The following is an 18,790-nucleotide window of genomic DNA, read 5'->3' as shown; positions in this document are numbered from 1 at the left end:
CGGGAAAAGCCGGCGCAGGTTTTCAAACTGTATTCGCCACTGTATTGTATTTCAAACCCGACGGAAAATGCAGCTTCAGTGAAGACAGTGAAAGCAAGAAAAGGCCTAATATGTCTCAGAACTTGGAAGGGTTTTCGAAATTGTCAGTGCATTCATCCACAGTGATCCTACTTCCAAGTGTAATTTCAATTCTGTAATTTTAACGAGCAGTAAAATCCGATCCCGGTTCTGCAGTCGAGGATGACCGCTTTTTAACTCGTCGAACTTTAAAACATGAGCTATTGAAACACATTTGCCTCGTCTTGGACAAACTGACGAGATATTGAAATGATTATTTTTTCTCGGTGTAAGGAAGTATTGTTTCCATTGGTTTCTTTACTGAAGTCCGATCGCGTTCTTTATATAACTGAAGGCTGATTACCTATTGCTGCCTTTTGGTATACAAAGGCTTGCCATGTCAAAGGTCAGAAAAGACCAGAAGGCAATCATGTCGTTCCAGATTTCGTTCTTTCGGTGTCGATAGCGCCAGGACAATAATGTGTAATTTAATTTCTTATGCGTTCCCATTTGTTAACGCGCGTGTTTTTCGCACATTCAGTTTCTGTTAGAGAACAAGTTATTTTGCATGCCTGCGTTGTTACCGGAAATGGAGACATTTCGCCTCATTGTCCTTCTTTTTATGATGGCACAGACAGTGATTTTGTGGTGGAACAATTATCGCGCGGTTCAGTTCATGTAGCTAAGCCAAAGCGCGAAACATGGCACACGAAAAAATAGGGGAGGGGCGTGGCACCAGTTCACACCATTCACTGAATTCACGCTTCTGGGTTATAGTTTGATGACGAAATGAGCGGTAAAAAATTATTCCACAATTATTTTTCTTAAACAGTTAAATCCTTGCTTCTTTGACTTGCCCCAGGGAATGTAATTTTCAGCAATGTAACATCAGTTAAAATCCACGACATTTCATTGAATTCTCTCATGAATGAGCTATTTTTGTGAACATAGTTCTTGATCTAGATCTTACATTGAGGGGCCCGATAGTATCACCAGTTTTGTATATTATTATTTGTCCGTGGCTGTATGCGTGTTTGGATGCATGTGTGTGTGTGTGGACGGGGGGAGGACGCCGGTATAAGAGGGATTGTGCAGTATGTTACATTTTCTAAAACATATCATTTTTCAGGTGTAAAATTAACTGCGTGAACTATAAGAAGCACAGCTAAAGATGCTGCAAACGTTACCCGATGTCATGGACTGGTACCCAAGAAAAGATGAGCAAATTTGTTGATGAAATCCCGAGATTAAGTTTGTTAATCTTTTATGCTGATCGTCCAGTGTATATTTATGACATTACATTGATCTGATTGATACATTTTGTTAACCAGTTAACGAGTAATGATGCTGTTAATAGCAATACTTTTACGGTGAACGGCCTTTAACATTCCAACAATGCCGGGATCTTTGCTGCGAAACTTTGCACTTAACTGTGTGAAACGTTTACGGTGAACGGCCTGTAACATCCCAACAATGCCGGGGTCTTTGCTGCGAATGTTTGTACTTAACTGTGAAACTTTTACGGTGAACGGCCTGTAACATCCCAACAATGCCGGGGTCTTTGCTGCGAATGTTTGCACTTAACTGTGAAACTTTTACGGTGAACGGCCTGTAACATCCCAACAATGCCGGGGTCTTTGCTGCGAATGTTTGCACTTAACTGTGTGAAACTTTTACGGTGAACGGCCTATAACATCCCAATAATGCCGGAGTCTTTGCTGCGAATGTTTGCACTTAACTGTGTGAAACTTTTACGGTGAACGGCCTGTAACATCCCAACAATGCCGGGGTCTTTGCTGCGAAACTTTGCACTTAACTGTGTGAAACTTTTACGGTGAACGGCCTGTAACATCCCAACAATGCCGGGGTCTTTGCTACGAATGTTTGCACTTAACTGTGTGAAACTTTTACGGTGAACGGCCTGTAACATCCCAACAATGCCGGGGTCTTTGCTGCGAGACTTTGCACTTAACTGTGTGAAACTTTTACGGTGAACGGCCTGTAACATCCCAACAATGCCGGGGTCTTTGCTGCGAAACTTTGCACTTAACTGTGTGAAACTTTTACGGTGAACGGCCTATAACATCCCAACAATGCCGGGGTCTTTGCTGCGAAACTTTGCACTTAACTGTGTGAAACTTTTACGGTGAACGGCCTGTAACATCCCAACAATGCCGGGGTCTTTGCTGCGAATGTTTGCACTTAACTGTGTGAAACTTTTACGGTGAACGGCCTGTAACATCCCAACAATGCCGGGGTCTTTGCTGCGAATGTTTGCACTTAACTGTGTGAAACTTTTACGGTGAACGGCCTGTAACATCCCAACAATGCCGGGGTCTTTGCTGCGAAACTTTGCACTTAACTGTGTGAAACTTTTACGGTGAACGGCCTGTAACATCCCAACAATGCCGGGGTCTTTGCTGCGAATGTTTGCACTTAACTGTGTGAAACTTTTACGGTGAACGGCCTATAACATCCCAATAATGCCGGGGCCTTTGCTGCGAAACTTTGCACTTAACTGTGTGAAACTTCTACGGTGAACGGCCTGTAACATCCCAACAATGCCGGGGTCTTTGCTGCGAAACTTTGCACTTAACTGTGTGAAACTTTTACGGTGAACGGCCTGTAACATCCCAACAATGCCGGGGTCTTTGCTGCGAATGTTTGCACTTAACTGTGTGAAACTTTTACGGTGAACGGCCTGTAACATCCCAACAATGCCGGGGTCTTTGCTGCGAAACTTTGCACTTAACTGTGTGAAACTTTTACGGTGAACAGTCCGGGATCGTTATCAGATTTGATAACCTCGACCAAAACAAACCATTAACCAATCGCTGCGCAAGTTTTCGTTCACGTGACATTATTTGGAAGCAACAGTGTATAATTCAATATGGCGGTCGACGGGGCGCTGCGATGAAAGGAGTTACTTTTTTCACAACATCACAATGCAATTTCATTTAATTGTAATTGTATGTTTGCTTCGCAATAGGTTACTGGATTATGGAATAGAAACAGAGATGTATGGAAGAAAACTGTCTTTGTCCAAAAGCTACAGCGAAAAGTTTCATTTTCAGATAGACACCGTATAATATTTGTTCCGAGTAAAAACACACGAAGGTAGACAACAGTTATTCTGTTCACAAAAGCGTTGTTTATTGATACTAATATGATAGCTTCTATTTCCACTCAGGCTTCATTTTCTTGGTAGTTGGCGAAGCTGGCTGTTCAACAGTCTGTATAACATATAAACGAAACACTAACAGTAAATACATCTTGAGTTCACAAATTGACACTGAACAAGTTGCTTCTATATTCCAAGTGGAGAGCTGTAACTGAATTTCGTTCAATTTGCATGAGCGAAGCGTGGTTAGGACCGAAACATCTCCTACTATGATTCATTACTATGAAATGGAAATAACAGTATCGAAACAGTTCGCGACCCTCCCTCTGTCGACCTCTGTCCAGATATACTGAAGATAGAATAGCTTACCTCGATGGCCATATCCCATCCCACGCCTAATTCCATTTCTGCGATTGCTAATTCAATCCCCTCCGCCGTATTGTACATTTCGTTTCCATCTTTGATGCACTGGAGTTCTCTTTGTCGTTGTGGGCTCGCCTGATATGGTTCTGGCACAACAACAAAAATATAGCAGGTATATTTACTTTAATTCGTGATACACCTCCGTTCAGTGGAATGGGTACATGCAACACTTTATGTCGTGAGATGTGACAGTAAACTTGGAAGTCTTGGCATTTCCGGAAAAAAATTGTTTTAGTTGTAGATCAGTAGTCTATTGCTGTGCATTCGGTGATATGGAAAAACGCTTTTAATGACCGATTCATATAAAAGAAACTATAATTCAAGTAATATGTTTTCGTACCATAGTTCACTCGCTAAATCCAACAATAAGCTTCATTTTATAACGACTGGTGTGCCAGAAAACTGACCTAGTTTGGCCGGCATTTCCGGAAAATATTTCAGGACCGCGAGTTGTTGAAATTGACTCCAAAAAATATAGGCAACTTACCCTTTAACGTGATTGTCGATTTTCCCGCAGTCCGAAAGGTGTTTTAGTTCCCTGTTTATGAAGTATTGCACCCGGCCTATCTGTCTTCCAGCAACTTCTCTCAAAGTGTAATTTTTCTTAGCGCTCTTGGATACCAGACTGTGGCACGTCTAGAAGTGTCTCGGGTATTTCTCTAATTTCCGGCAAAACACAACGAAGTGCGAACGAGTCTTTGTTTCCAATTTTCAGGAAGGACATGAAAAGGAGTTCCTTCTGGCCCCTTGATTTTGACCTCATGGTAACCGTTCAAAAGAAAATAAACAACTAATGTTAGATTCGCAAGTGGTTTCCCGACCACCTGGACTGCCGTACCATGAATCGAGCGACTCACTAAGAGCTATGATTTTTTCTGAAGGGGCTTAGATGATTTATGTAAGTTACTTTTACGTACCCCGTGATTTTGCCACCAGTAATTCTTAAAGTTGAATGGTGCGTGTCTGTCAGGCCTAAAAGGAACGAAAATTTTATGCTGCAAAACTCGACAACAATAAACCTACCCTATGTAATGACCAAGCTATATCCACAAAATCGACATAATTTTGCTATTTTGATTCTATGGGTACCAGCATCCGCCATCTCAATACCTAGGAACATATCGATTACAGCTGTAAATATGGCCGCCGTTACGAACAACACATCGCAAATCAAAACACCCCCGTGCACTTTTTTCACAGATCGTGCACAACACTAAAAACACGTTAAATCCCAAGAATATGGCGTGAAGATTAACCACATATTTTTTGTGATTTTCGCAAAAATCTCCAGGTAACTTAAATCTAATGACAAAATGAAAAACATACCTGGTTTGGATGCAAAATTGCAAGCGCTGTTTCACTTTACGAGTAGCATTTTACATCGTTTACGCTGGTCTTCAACCGCCATCTTCAAAACACGTAAGGCTCCTTCTTTTCTGGTAATTATCGAATAGAATTATGGGTAAATTACCCGAGTATAATCGAACAAATAACGAGCAAAGCGAAGTGAATACGAAAATTCCCGGTTTTTGAAATGGCTGCCATGTTGCGACGTCACATGGTTATCAAATCTGATAACGATCCCGGACTGGTGAACGGCCTGTAACATCCCAACAATGCCGGGGTCTTTGCTGCGAATGTTTGCACTTAACTGTGTGAAACTTTTACGGTGAACGGCCTGTAACATCCCAACAATGCCGGGGTCTTTGCTGCGAGACTTTGCACTTAACTGTGTGAAACTTTACGGTGAACGGCCTGTAACATCCCAACAATGCCGGGGTCTTTGCTGCGAGACTTTGCACTTAACTGTGTGAAACTTTTACGGTGAACGGCCTGTAACATCCCAACAATGCCGGGGTCTTTGCTGCGAATGTTTGCACTTAACTGTGTGAAACTTTTACGGTGAACGGCCTGTAACATCCCAACAATGCCGGGGTCTTTGCTGCGAATGTTTGCACTTAACTGTGTGAAACTTTTACGGTGAACGGCCTGTAACATCCCAACAATGCCGGGGTCTTTGCTGCGAAACTTTGCACTTAACTGTGTGAAACTTTTACGGTGAACGGCTTTAAACATCCCTTCAATGGGTATTTATGAAATTTTTACGGCAAACTACCTCTAGGAATGTGAGTGTCCTTGGTTGTTTAGCTTTCAAGTTAAATTAATTTTGTGAAAGTTGTGTTGACAGTGCTTTGCAGTCTTGGGTAAGGCATGGATCAGTGACATGGACTGAGATGGATCACCAACATTCAAGGTATGTATTATCAAGATTTTTTTTACTCCTTTTATGATAAAGATTCCAATGTGGTTTACACACTTTTATCTCGCAATTCCAGAGTGGGAAGCTCAGAGAAGACAGTTGTCCAAAGAAAAAGAAAAACACGTTTTTCAATACTTTTGAGGTAAACATGGTGTTACTAATCAGCACTAAACCAGCTCCCTTTGGTTGTTTTAAGGAGCTGGCATAACCCTTTATTTTTCAAAAAAATCATTAGAAATAATTGTAAACTACTAAATCGGGGCAAACATATTAAGTGTGTTGCTGTTGTTGAAATTACAATCATTATTGGGCTAGCAATGTAGAAGTAAGGCCGATATGTAGTAGTAAAGGACTTCAATATTATTTTTTGTTCATTTCCCTTACAGCGTTATATAAAAGTAATTTTGCAACAGACATTTCTTTGGTGAAAGCAAGTTTGATCTGAATGTCTAGAAGGATTAGAGGGATCTTATTTTAAACATAAGTGTGAATCGTTTTAGATGTCGGAACGTAAAGTGCCAAACTGTCACACGTATGCTGAACCTGGAAGGCATCTGAAGTATCGGAAAACAACGTGCTGGGAGACACCTTGTCCGATCCGCTTAAGACATAAATGGTAAGTTGTATTGTTTTTAAGTGATAACATAATCAAAGTGTAGATTTTGCTCATAGCGGCAAAAATAACCACATATTGCTAATTTATCTCTAATAATAGTCAACAGACAATAGGCTGTTGAATAAAGGTCCTAAACAATGCGTTTGTTTTTAATCTAGGTCAAAACGCTGGCCAGAACATTTTTTCGCCTATAATTGCCTTGCGGGCATTTACAATGTTACCCTTTACTGCTGGCTGGCTACTTGGCTACTTGCCATTTTTCTAGCTCGGTATTCAAAATTTTCATTATGTCTGGCTGGGAGTTTTATGAAATAAAGTCGATCTTGCTAGCAGTGAAGAGCGGATATTTTTTTCCCAGGAAAGTTAATTATTAATGGTAATTGACGTGGGAGCACAGAATCAGTGCTTGGGAAGTCACATATTAAATTTCCAGTTAAAGTGTCGTTGGGTACTCCTGTAGTTTCAGTCATAATTTGAAACCAAGAACGAGCAACATGTTGATGATCTGCCCTTATGTAACGCAATACCATTACGCCACGAATGGCATCACACAGTTTGCATGAGTTCTTTGGCGCGGCCTCTAGTATCAAAAGTATGAAAGTATTTGATTATGAAATCATGCGCACATCGGCCGCGGGTTTCACGAGGCGAAGATACGTGTAGTGCACGAGATTTATCCGTTCGACAGAAGTAGTAACCCAATGAACGATCAGGTCACGCTGCTTAGAGTGTTTTCAGTTGTCGCTGTTGTCAGAAGACACTACGTGGTTTCACGGAGACAAAACCCTCACTAAGATTACAAGTTATGATCGGAATACTGACGCAACCAATTCATTAAGAATAAAAATCAGCGATAATAGTTTCGAATGAAGTTTTGATGACTCGTCCATCACCTTCAAATTCTTAAAGTGAGATTCCTATAAGTTCTTTATATATTGAGAATGCGAGTGAAGTCTCGTCGCATGTGAATAAAACCTCTACCATGTGGAATGTAGAGAGTGGTAATTTTAAAGTACTAAATAGTTCTGCTTTAATTGAGTCCGATTGAGTGTAGAATTTGAAAATGATGAACGAGTCATCGAAACGTCATTCGAAATTATTATCGCTGATTTTTATTCTTAATTGTTTGTCGAAAGCCTCCGTTATTAGAACCAATTTATTCTGAGAAGATCAACCGGATAAAGCTCCAAATTTCTCCAATCGCAATCATTTTTTCACGTTTACAGAATCTTAAATATCAAACGACTATTACTGTGTAAATCGAAAACTTAAATCTTTTTGGGACGAACTTAATTGTAAAGGGAACATTTAGTCAACGGTAGACCCATCGATGTTGTCGGTCGCGCACAAAAGAAAAGTAGTAAATTGAAAGCACAAGTTAGAAGTGTGTTTATACACCGCAGGTCATTAAACCGCGCGGTATGGTCACATGATTTCAGCCGGTACTGTAAATACTCAGGTAATCCAGAAAGGTTGGTTTTAGAACATCTTTCAAAAAGAAAATTGGGAAAGTGACAGCTCTTCCTTGAATGTTATCCAACTCCTTCCTGGCTTCCTCCACCTTAATGTCAGCGAGACCAGGAATTGATTTCCAGTTTTCAAGGTCTTCGAAGTTCAACACTTTATTTGTTGGGAGAATTCTTCCATGGAATACTTTCTCAAAAATGTGAGTGTTTTGGGCAGCTAATTCTACAACGGCAAAGCGGAAAGCACTTGTCAGTGGATCTTCTACCTTGATATTTCGCGGGGTTACATTCATTTCTGATAAAAGACCAAGGTGTTCTTTTAGTAAGTGACAACGTAAACTGTGAGAGAATTTTCCAACCTGGTAGGGTTGTCCATTCATCTTTCCTTCCATCATATCATTGTCTTGGATGATTACTGCTACTTCTGAATCCCTGTCTCCAAGCATGCTGCGGTCATTGATGTTTGCTGACCCTATGATAGCCACTCGGTCGTCAACAATCATCAACTTACTGTGCACATAGACAACCTCCGTCACAAGGTTCCCATTTAGAGACCCATGTGTCCGTAAACCATGCACACTGAAGTAGCGAGCTACTGCATGACCTGGAATTTGCTTTTCTACCAATAACCTGTTCATCAAACTGTCTTCCCCGTGATAGAGAGTAGCATAGGTCCAGTAACTTACGGCTCCTAAATCACTGCCAGTGTTAGGATCCCACTCCTCTGTAAACTCCGGTTTAAGAGGTATGATTACCATTGCATGGAAGTCCTCTCGTTTTTTATAAGCACGATAAATTCTATCAGCCAGTGTGGACAGTATCTCATTTTGCACACCTCTAAAAGTCCCTTTTTGAGATGAGATGAAAAATTGATTTTCGATGTAAATAAAATGTTCTGCATTCTGAATCGCGTGTAGATAAGCATTGTAGATGGAGGCTTCATGTGGCTGACCGGCTGACCATTTGTCCACTGAACGGAGAACTTGAATCGTAAGATTGCCACCACTTGGATCTGAAATCTGATGAAGTATAGTGTTTGGTACAAAATCTTCAAGGGTGAGTCGATGGAAGCTGTACCATGGCTTGATACTGTTGTATCTCTGAATAAAGTGTTTAGCTACATCAAGAGCCGGAAGTCCAGAAACTGAGCAAGCCACATCATGCCATGGCATTCGAGGATCTTTACTTCTATCAACATAATCCTTCATGGGCTCATCCAGGTTAGTTCTTGCTCCGTACAGAAAGGTGTTACCATAGTCCTTGCCAATCCATCGAGAATGTTGCACTGTGGATTCCTTAGGAATTCCGGCACACTCATCACTCTCCAACACACAGGGATGAGGTGGAAAGTGATCAGTTAACTCGTGACTGTGAGTATCCCATCGGCCAAAGCAAAGATCAATTCCCCCAACGAATGCTACACTCCGATCAACAACCACCACTTTCTCATGGTGACTCCACCGGAGCAAGGTAAAAAGATGATTCAAGAGGGTATCCATATCTGGATGACGAAGAACCTCTATGTTTTCATGACTCAGAACAGTTTGTGCATATTCACTACCAAGGTCCATACCTGCGACTGTCTTCGATTCCCAGTAGAGTAAAATGTACGTGCGAACACCTTGCTCAGCTTTTCTCAGCAACATCTTGTCCAGACGCCAATGCAAACTGTCGATTCCCGAGTCAGGCCTTTTCATGAAGATATGAGGATTGAGTTGCCAGTCTGTGATGAAGATCTCCTTTTCCGCGGCTTCAATCGAATCAGCAACAGCTGCCATGTAGTCTTGTCCGTCTACAAACCATTTGGCCCGACTTTCGTTTCTGAGCGGTGCAAAGGAGCCAAAACGATATCGTTCAGTTGCGTTACTTGCCGTGGATGAAATGCGTTGTCGTACAAGTACCGCTAGGGACGCTGCTCCGATTGCAAACAGCAGTAAGAACAGCTTACTATGTAGATTGGCCATTTCAATAGAGACAAGAGGAATAGTTTCCAAAGCCGGAAGTAGCAAAAGGGACTGTATACTGGTCTGAGAGCCCGCGTTACCCTTATCCAGCAGAAACCTTCCCGTGTGGGACACATTTTCCCTCGGATAGAACATCTCCAAAGACGAGGGTCCGCCAATCGAGGTGAGACAAAGAAACTCGGGTAGCACAATCCTCACGACGAAAGAAAAATAAAGAGTCTGTATGGGTACAGAATAACTTTTCGGGTACATGCAGGCAAATGGGTAAAAAATGTAAGATGACTCTAAGACGCTTTCACCACTGCGTAAATAGTTCAACCCTGAAGATAACGCCATTCCATTTCCGGTGCTTCTGAGGAAACGAAACAAAAACAAAAAGAAGTGAGAAACTCACTGCGTTGTGCTTCATGTCACTCGAGCCATGAATCAAAGGCCCTTTACCTTTGGGCTGCCACGTGTCACTTGTTAAGAGTGCGAAGAAATCCATTGCCAAACCAAGCAAGTGTAATGCAACCGTAGCTACTATAGATCAAGCAGACAAGATCGGGAGTACATTTTCACTTCTGGTGATTGTACGAGTGCAACTCGATCTGCCTCAATATGGCCCGATTTGACCCTTGTTGACAATTTTAAATTTTTGTGATCTATACTCGTTTGTTTATTCTCGGAAAGTGCGCATTATATGATAGTTTTTAGTCGGCTCATTGTGATGCCTAGATATTTCTTATGTTAAGGTTTCATATTTTTGGGGCCGGGGACTTCAGGATTTACAACCCTTCATCAATAGGGTTCCCCATGAAAAAAAGATTGTCAGACAGGTTACATTTCCACTTTGAGAAAACGAAAACTAGTCAGCGGGAATCGGTTCCGGATGATTCGCGTTTCGCTTCAAAGGTTAATCCAAGTAGCGTGACGCGAAAGATTTGATCTCATGCTATAAATAACTGTCACACGTCTGCTATTCCCACCGTGCCCCCATAGAAGCCGTTCTGCATGTAAGATAAACCGATTCAACGAGCAAATAACTTGTTGGAAAACAAAGACGAGAAAATTGATCTCAAAACGCAAAGCTATTACTGAACGTGTGATTTTATTAACAAGTAAAGCTCACCATTTGCATTACTACATAAACTGAAATAACACAAACATATACCATTACGTGTAAATCTCGTTCTCAGTTCTCTTGTGAGCGGTAAAACTGGGGAGGAGATACATCATGCGTAGATACAAACGAGCTTGGCCTTCTGTGCTATTTACATATTAAAGAAGCCTCAAACGAAGAGGCTGTGATAAAGCACAATTGCTTTCTGACACTAATCTTTATCCGCTTTCTTCAAGTACTGTGAGGGGTCCTTTATCAGTTTCACGTCTGTGGCTGCCATAGTTTGGGAACACATTGGGCAAACTGTTTCACCAGTCTCCAACAGGCTAAAAAGAAAAAAAAAAGTTTGAAAAGGACATAAAATCTAATGAAACCGTACTGGAACAAAATATAATGCAAATTGCTTTGGAAGTGTTAATTTCGCAATAATACGGAGGCCATTGAGGGCTGCTAAAGCCACTAAAGGTTGCAAATGTAAGATCAACGTTCCACTGAAAAGCGCTTTGTACAAACGTGTCACCTATAATCTAACAATAAAACTAAATATACCTCATAAGTTCCGAGTGTAGCGCTGGAAAACAACAGTTCGGACACATTGTCCAGTTGTTCTTGACCATGTGACGTCCCTAGGAATGAAAATAATATATAAACAATCGTGCGGTTAAAAAATACTCTGCGCAATAAGCGCTTTCTCCAGGGTAGGTATCAATGAGGAAAGACCTTTGGTGTGAAATATAATGAGGGGGATAAAGAAAAAGAAGAAAGACAACTGCCATTGAGCGATTTGAAATAAGATTAATCCATAACCTTTTGAAAAAATATATTCCAGATAATGCCCGAAGTTTAGTTCCGAACAATTTCCGAAGTTTCCGACGATTGCCGAAGAGATTACGTTAACTTCCGAAGAGTGGCTCGAAATTCATTCGAACTTTTCAAATTATTTCCTGAAGAGCCTAAGACATAGAATATGGTCAAGTAATAACAAGTAGTCCCATAAGGCGGAGGTACGGTATCACTCACCGTAATAATACAATATGGTATGGTATTTTTACACTCTGGACAGTCCAGTTTAGTCTGGGGTACTTCATTACTGCAGTAAGGACACGGGTCTTGAGCCTCTTCTTCTTCTGTTTTATCAGGTTTCCTGCGGTCAAAGCAGATGACAGTGATATTTACAATAAAACATGTTGGGTTCCTAGGAAAAAATGCTCAGAATGGTGACTACATAGTAAAGCTTCATAACCACCCATCCCCACACCCCCACCTTTTATACACTCCTCTCTTCTCAATTTGTTACAGAGAAAAGGGCAGGTGTCCTTTGTATGTGTTTGTATTTTGGGTTTGCGGGGTGTTTTTTTAAATTAACAAACAGCTCAAACCAACAAAAAGAAAGACTCTCGAGTATGAAGAAGTTCTTACACCAAAACTAACGTGAAATACAATACTTTACCTGACAATTTGTTCAATTTTCTTTTTGTACTTGAGATCGATCTTTTGTCGGTATTCAGGCCTCATTAGCATTGCGGCGTAACTGAATGAAGAGTTCTTCAGTCCTGACCGATGACACTCGATAACGGTCGACGTTAGAATGGGAACAACGTCTGTGGAAAACAGATGTAAGATCTGTAAAAAGTTAAGCTACAAGTTAATGTACCCTCAGACTCTACCTTTATGTCTTTCCACAACTTAAAAGGAGGAGGGCATTATTACTTGACAGAGACAAGCAGCCTCTTTACTGAATTTAATTGCCTAATTAATCTTCATATGTAAATACGTTTTCGTGACGTCAGTTATTCCGCGCGACCCAAAACGGAATGACTGTTGTGAACTTAAGAGGCCTGGAAACAAGGCAAGCGAGACCATTGTGTCTTGAGCAAAGCACGTCATTCTCATCTATCACCCCAAGAATACAAATGAGGACCGTGGAACTACGCCTGTCAACATGTTTCCTAGTAGGGTATAAGACGAAGGAAAAACACAGGTAAAACTGGCGTGCACGGAACACTCGGCCCCTCGATTTTTTTTCCCGAGCTGTGCCCCACTGAGTCTGTTCATGCTCATGCTACCATCGAACTGTGGGGGGAACCTAAATAAAAGGCTTATGGTTGTCTAAGACTAACAGGACTCCAATCCAGGGTGACTAGCAATATTCCCGCCGACTGCAGGGCACAGATATTGAGTAAGGCGCCGGAGACTTTTAAGTTCTCCGAAAAAGAGACTTTTCGGTCCCAAACGGCTGCCGTTCAATACTTACGTGCTGGAAATTTGCTGATATTGTTTGCGACCCTGATCAACATCCGGGCACCCTTCATGTGGTCACCTCTCTTCACGTGCAGCTGAGACAGGACAGACAAGATAATTTTAGATCACCAATATTCCCTATTATACAAGAGCATGAAAAACTACACGTAAATTGTTATAAGAACGGAAAAGCTAAATCACTAAAGACATGTTAAATTTTCGTGGACAAGTCACGCTAACCTTAACCAGAATGTAACTATGAAGGATCATCAGATTCTGCATCATTTCCGTGGGAATCTTGATCTTGTGATCAGTCAGCTCTAAAAAACAATGGTTAGATCTGGAATTAGAAATAAAGGAGCTCAAAGAGCTTAAGTACAAGAACAAGGGAACCCGCACCAAACTTTTTTCAGGCCTGATAATCACCTTTAATTCATTTACACCATTTAGCAGATGTTAAGCCCGCTGAAAATAAGGAAAAAGCATTCTTGCAGCAGCGAAAATTTCCCCTCTTTTCTCCCCAAACGCAGCAACTGTTAAGCAAAATGTTTGTGAAAAAAAAGAAATAGTTTTGCCTCTCGAGAACAAATTTGCCACAATGACAAATGTTGGGTGTATATGGAAACAGTTAAAAAAATACAGGAAAACAAAGTTTCCGCAGATTGCGGGGACCTTAATAGCACGATGCTGCTTATACACTTAAATTAACAATCTTCTCAGGATTATTTCACACAGCAATCACAAGCTTTCACCTCATTGCTACGGTGGCAACACGCCTTATAGACACCCTGTTACTACGTTCACTTCGTTATTACGGCCACTTCATTCTGGCCCGAACAAAAGCTCAGTCAATCATTTCCTCTCATACAACCAAACCGGTTTTGGCGATCCGTTGGTGGCCGGATTAACGGGGTTCCACTGAATTTTCCACTGCAAAAAAACCTGAACTCCTTGAACTGCGGTTTTTCGAGTTGGTTACCTTTGAGCAATAAGAACTAGTAATAGTAAAAACTGCTTAACAACCAACCTCTGTACATGCTGAACAAAACATCATGAGCGTTTCTGTAGTTCCCAGCATTCTGATCTTCTCTTGCAATGATGATGGCGGTGCGCGCGGCCTCACGGTATTGTTTCAAAGCCATGTAAAGACGGAACAGGTATTTCGCTTCCTGGAATAAAAAACTTCTTTAATCGTTTCCCGAAATCTCACTACATTAAAATGATTAAATCGCCAAAATTCAAAGATGGTTTCTAAAAGAAGCTGTCTATTAGATCCTGTAACGGGACACTCGAGAGTTGCTCGTTTTGCCAAGCTTGCGGAATAGGGAACGAAGACTCGAGGAACGAGGTTGCTTTAATCTCAAGTGAGATGAAATTTTTTTGTCTCAATATATTGTCACCAGGATCGTGGCTGGTTATAAAAGCCGCAGTTCACTGTGGAGTATGGTTCTGTTTTACCTTTGGTATCCCGTCAGCCTCTCCCATGAGAAAGTCAATCAACTGATGTGTCAGCACCTCGTCAGCAGCCTGACCAACCTGAAATATGAACAGTACACACACACAGGCTTGAGTCTAATTGTAGATCTATTTTTGATCCCAGGAGTTGGCAAGCTTCTCACTTTTACTTCTTTATATGGAGCATGCGTATCACAAACACCAGGCCCAAAGGGCATCTTCGTTGACACCAAATACAAAAGCAACGTGAAAAGGTGTTTGCTCCGTTTCAGCTTTAAAGTTCTTGACATTAAGGTGGCTGACAACAGTTTCGAGCACTTTTCTAACAGCTATACTTGAACGGTTCAATGCACCAGTATTTATTACATGATAATACAATTTTGGTGTCATACGAACGCCCAGCCATTGGTGAACCTAAAATGGCAATCTTTATGGCATAAAACGTTATCAGAGCAACAGAACAATCTCTCAAAAACTACTTAACTGTTAGCTTGAAGAGCTTATAAGTCCAAAAACGAGCTCGGTGTAAGTTTTAGAGTTAAAGTTCAGTTTCTTACCGTCTCAATGGCCAACTCAATAGATTCCCCGTCTTCTCCCACAGGGCATTTCAAGAAGTGTTTCAGGGCCTGAGAAAGAAGTTCTCTTAAACTTAATTACCATGCAAAATAATTTCTTTAATAACATATCGGACAGATTCAAGCACTATGCGGGTTTTCGTTTTTTCTTCACATTCCGACCCAGTTACATGGCCAAGCTCCCATGATTCTCCTGTTGCTCAGAGAGTACAACGTGTGACCGGTTTACAGGAACTGAAAGGTTCAACTCCTCCCGAGACAACGCAGAATTCTCCCAAGTAGCTTTTGTCACCGAGCAATCAGTGTAAATATCTCGTGGCGTTCTACCGAGCTGTACCATAAACCAACATTTATTTCCAAGGATGCATGCTCCCTACAGAATAATACTGATGTCATGTCGTTCGACGAACTCGAAAGAGGTTTCACTGTTTTCTGATTCTGAGACGATAAATTGCTACAAACAGCACTTGTTCTTGTCAATGTTACGGCTATACACACTTTGCAATCGTTCTAAACTTACACCGTTTGCATTATGACTGCAATCGCTAAAAGGCTCATGCAATTTTGAGAGAATTTTGAAAAATCACCCGTATTATAAATCTTTAACTGTACCCGCATTCATATGATTACCTGCACTAATTTATGTTCCTCTCACCTTAGCATATTGTGCGGACTTCAGGAAAAATTTTCCCGCCCAAAAATACTGCTTCTGATTCTTAAAGTACATGGCAATACTGGCGTAGTCGTCTGCTACCGCATCATCACCTGGTATAAGAACAAACGCGTTAGAGCGATATCCCTGCCTAGCGCCATTTTGCATCTGAGGTTGTAACAATAATGGTTTCCATTTGTAGAACAGTACCCCACAAGAGAGAGTAATTCAATCAGAAAGTGAGGATGACTAACCATTTGATTTGATTTGGATTACCAGAACAAAATTAATGGGCATAGGAACAAATTTGAAAACAAAAATATCTTCTACTCTGGCTCACAGGTAATTTCCTTAATCCTTACGAGCTGTATACTTTTTTATTTTACAGATATTAAAGTTCATCAGTATTTTTTACCAATAAAACGGATTAACTTACCAATTATTTCAGCATATTGTTCCATCTGGTTGTGGGCCTGGCAATCCATATACAAAGGAAAAACGCTTAGAATGCTAATAAGATTCAAATTTTCTTTTGGAGACAGATGAATACGCTTATTTTGCATTCAGTTCCAGCCCAATAGCTCAGCAAAAAGCAAGACCTGTTAACATTGCATCTTAGCATGACTTAGAGTGGCAAAAATTTGATTTCTTACAGCATCGTATGAAAGTACTGTCTTGAACACCATTACGGCACCACATGAACGTTCAATAGCGTTCATTTCAATGGTCACTCCCAAGGTTTAATTCACAAAATTAAAAGTTCAGAACCATCTTGTATTAAAGCAATAGACCACAAGTTTTTATGGTTTATAGGCTGATAAACCACTCGGGTTGGAAGAACACGAGAAGAATTCGTAAATCACGAGCCGCTGGCGAGTGATTTACGAATTCTTCGAGTGTTCTTCCGACATCCTAAGTGGTTTATCCTGCCTCTAAACCATAAAAACTTGTGGTCTATTGCCTTTATATAATAATTCAGAAGACACGCGAAATTTCTGCGAGTTTACTGGCACAATAAACCATAGCCATGAGCTGATTGACCAATCAGAGCGCGCGCATTCATTTAATTATTATATAAATCATAATAAACATCGTGATATGAAAGCACTTCTCAACAGCTTTCACTTGAATGGTCACACTTAGAATAACCTCGTGCAGCGTAATAAACTGACAATCACATGAAGCACTGCTTTGGAATGCTTTTAGCAACTTCCATTGAAATAATCCTACACGATTGTTTTATCCACAGATTAAACACCACAATACAGCCTTAAGCTGATCAAACCTGGGCAAGCTGGAATGCTTCATCAGTACACTTGGACAGAACAAGGAACTGGATTGCTGAGGCAAAGTCGCCAAGTTTCTGAAAGAACCTAAACAGAAGATCAAATATCAGTATTCTACGAGGTTACATGTAACCAAAACCTGGAGAAAAATTCTGTTCACTATAACGTTGCCAAATATCGTATGGTGGATAGTCCAGTGGAAGGACGGGTGGTCCAGCAGCCCAGCGTGGTCATGTTTCTTGATTTCATTTGCTTAACTCTCTTTGTGCCTCGGCTTCGTCCATTCCAATGCATGTGAAAATGAATACTGCCGGAGTTCAGAAGCAAACTGACAAATAAAATCATGTGGATGGACTGAAATGCCATCCAGCGAGAAAAACTGGAGGTAAAGGTGAAGTCTTGTTTCAAGCCTAGCGACCCATCGCACCGACGCTTGTCTCCCGGGTCTAGGGCATGAAGCGACTGAGACTGCGGTACATGTATGTCCACTACTCGTCCCAAGCCTTTTATACCACTGGGTGGAGATAGGCACTGTGAGAGAAAGCCTCTTGCCCGTGGGATGCCCAGGGTCTAACTCGGGTGGCTTGATCCGTAATAAAGTGAACCAACGACACGGGGACGTTGAGGCTCTTACAACTGCTACCATGTATGCCGTTTAACTCTTCAAACGAACAAAGTAACAGAAACATGAAACACTACAAACCTGGCCACCATCTTGGCTCCGTCAACAGACTGTGTCTCCTTAACAATCCTCACAGCTTCTTCGGGGTTTTGTAAGTGATCAAGATAGATTCTGATATGATTTAACGAACAAGCCAACAGCAATCAGTTAAGAAACAAGCAACAATGAAGATATCAAACAGCGACAAAAACTATTTATTTAGATTAATAAAACATTACTCTATCTAACGACTGCAGGCCTTGTTTTGTACCTCTAATCAGAAAGTTATTATGCTTAAAGGAGCTCAGCACGCCATTTTGAATGGTATATCGGACGTTATTAAGCAATTATTCCTGGCACAATAAACCAAATGAAGCCCTTACCTGATGACGCTGTCGTAATCCTTGGCTGCTTCGTAAGCTGCAGCGGCCTCTTTGTATTTCCCATCAGCCTCTTTGGCCTTAGCGTACTGTGCATGAAGCTTGGGAGAACTTACATTAGCCAGCAATTCACCGACCTTCGCCCTGGAAAGAACGAGGTGTTACGCCAAGTAGAGTAAATCTTTATACACTATGCGAACTCCCAATTCCTTCTATGAGATCTCCCTGAAGGGAATCATGGTAGTTCTATTCATCATCTTGGACCGGATATTTGTTTTGATGAATACAACTACGTGATTGCCTACAGGCGCGAATGACCATTGACAGCTATTCCCAGAGCGCGCGTTTGATATGAGGTGATGATAAATAGTCAACGAGGCGCGTACTTTCCTTATTATAATAATCACTGGTGGAAACGGCGACCAACAATTTTGACGTATATTCTCTGGCTTATAACCTGTATTCCGCGTGTCTCAGTTTCTTGTGAATAATTTCGATTGCTGGAGGCTCCCCCCATTATTTGTCCCCTTT

The 18,790-nt window shown here is 41.2% G+C and overlaps 2 protein-coding genes and 1 long non-coding RNA gene across 4 annotated transcripts in view; all 3 read right to left on the bottom strand.

Annotated features, from left to right (window-relative positions):
• Nucleotides 1-3,185: 3,185 nt before the first annotated feature.
• On the bottom strand, nucleotides 3,186-4,055 carry LOC149103574 (uncharacterized). 2 transcript variants are annotated; one of them, XR_016201774.1, is made up of 3 exons: nucleotides 4,009-4,055; nucleotides 3,548-3,687; nucleotides 3,186-3,290 (listed from the first exon to the last, which is right to left on the bottom strand). It is a non-coding gene; the product is annotated as an uncharacterized LOC149103574 (long non-coding RNA). The 2 variants fall into 2 exon arrangements; XR_016201775.1 differs by lacking the exon at nucleotides 4,009-4,055 and adding an exon at nucleotides 3,942-3,978 and having other exon boundaries at nucleotides 3,254-3,290.
• A 52-nt stretch (nucleotides 4,056-4,107) lies between these two features.
• On the bottom strand, nucleotides 4,108-10,268 carry LOC110062916 (phospholipase D2-like). Its single transcript, XM_089272600.1, has one exon. The coding sequence runs from the start codon at nucleotides 10,241-10,243 to the stop codon at nucleotides 7,913-7,915; it is 2,331 nt and encodes a 776-aa protein (XP_089128726.1). The 5' UTR covers nucleotides 10,244-10,268; the 3' UTR covers nucleotides 4,108-7,912.
• Nucleotides 10,269-10,978: 710 nt separating this feature from the next.
• Nucleotides 10,979-18,790, bottom strand: part of LOC110062933 (WD repeat-containing protein 19-like) — a 32,517-nt gene continuing 24,705 nt past the window's right edge. Inside the window, exons 38-51 of the mRNA XM_089272599.1 lie at nucleotides 18,263-18,403; nucleotides 17,922-18,011; nucleotides 17,218-17,305; nucleotides 16,369-16,405; nucleotides 15,936-16,045; nucleotides 15,263-15,331; nucleotides 14,709-14,786; nucleotides 14,278-14,419; nucleotides 13,491-13,570; nucleotides 13,264-13,345; nucleotides 12,460-12,610; nucleotides 12,030-12,153; nucleotides 11,559-11,635; nucleotides 10,979-11,335 (exon numbers count right to left, since the gene is read on the bottom strand). Of these exons, the coding sequence (XP_089128725.1) occupies nucleotides 11,221-11,335; nucleotides 11,559-11,635; nucleotides 12,030-12,153; nucleotides 12,460-12,610; nucleotides 13,264-13,345; nucleotides 13,491-13,570; nucleotides 14,278-14,419; nucleotides 14,709-14,786; nucleotides 15,263-15,331; nucleotides 15,936-16,045; nucleotides 16,369-16,405; nucleotides 17,218-17,305; nucleotides 17,922-18,011; nucleotides 18,263-18,403 (1,384 nt within the window). The 3' untranslated portion in view covers nucleotides 10,979-11,220. The remainder of the gene's footprint in view (nucleotides 11,336-11,558; nucleotides 11,636-12,029; nucleotides 12,154-12,459; nucleotides 12,611-13,263; nucleotides 13,346-13,490; nucleotides 13,571-14,277; nucleotides 14,420-14,708; nucleotides 14,787-15,262; nucleotides 15,332-15,935; nucleotides 16,046-16,368; nucleotides 16,406-17,217; nucleotides 17,306-17,921; nucleotides 18,012-18,262; nucleotides 18,404-18,790) is intronic.

Source organism: Orbicella faveolata, unplaced genomic scaffold (assembly GCF_042242905.1).
Source record: "Orbicella faveolata isolate gen_17 unplaced genomic scaffold, um_ofav_v1 contig_35, whole genome shotgun sequence".
Lineage (NCBI taxonomy): Eukaryota > Metazoa > Cnidaria > Anthozoa > Scleractinia > Merulinidae > Orbicella > Orbicella faveolata.
The sequence above is the reverse complement of the archived record's forward strand: the minus strand, read 5'-3'. Positions and strand labels throughout refer to the sequence as shown.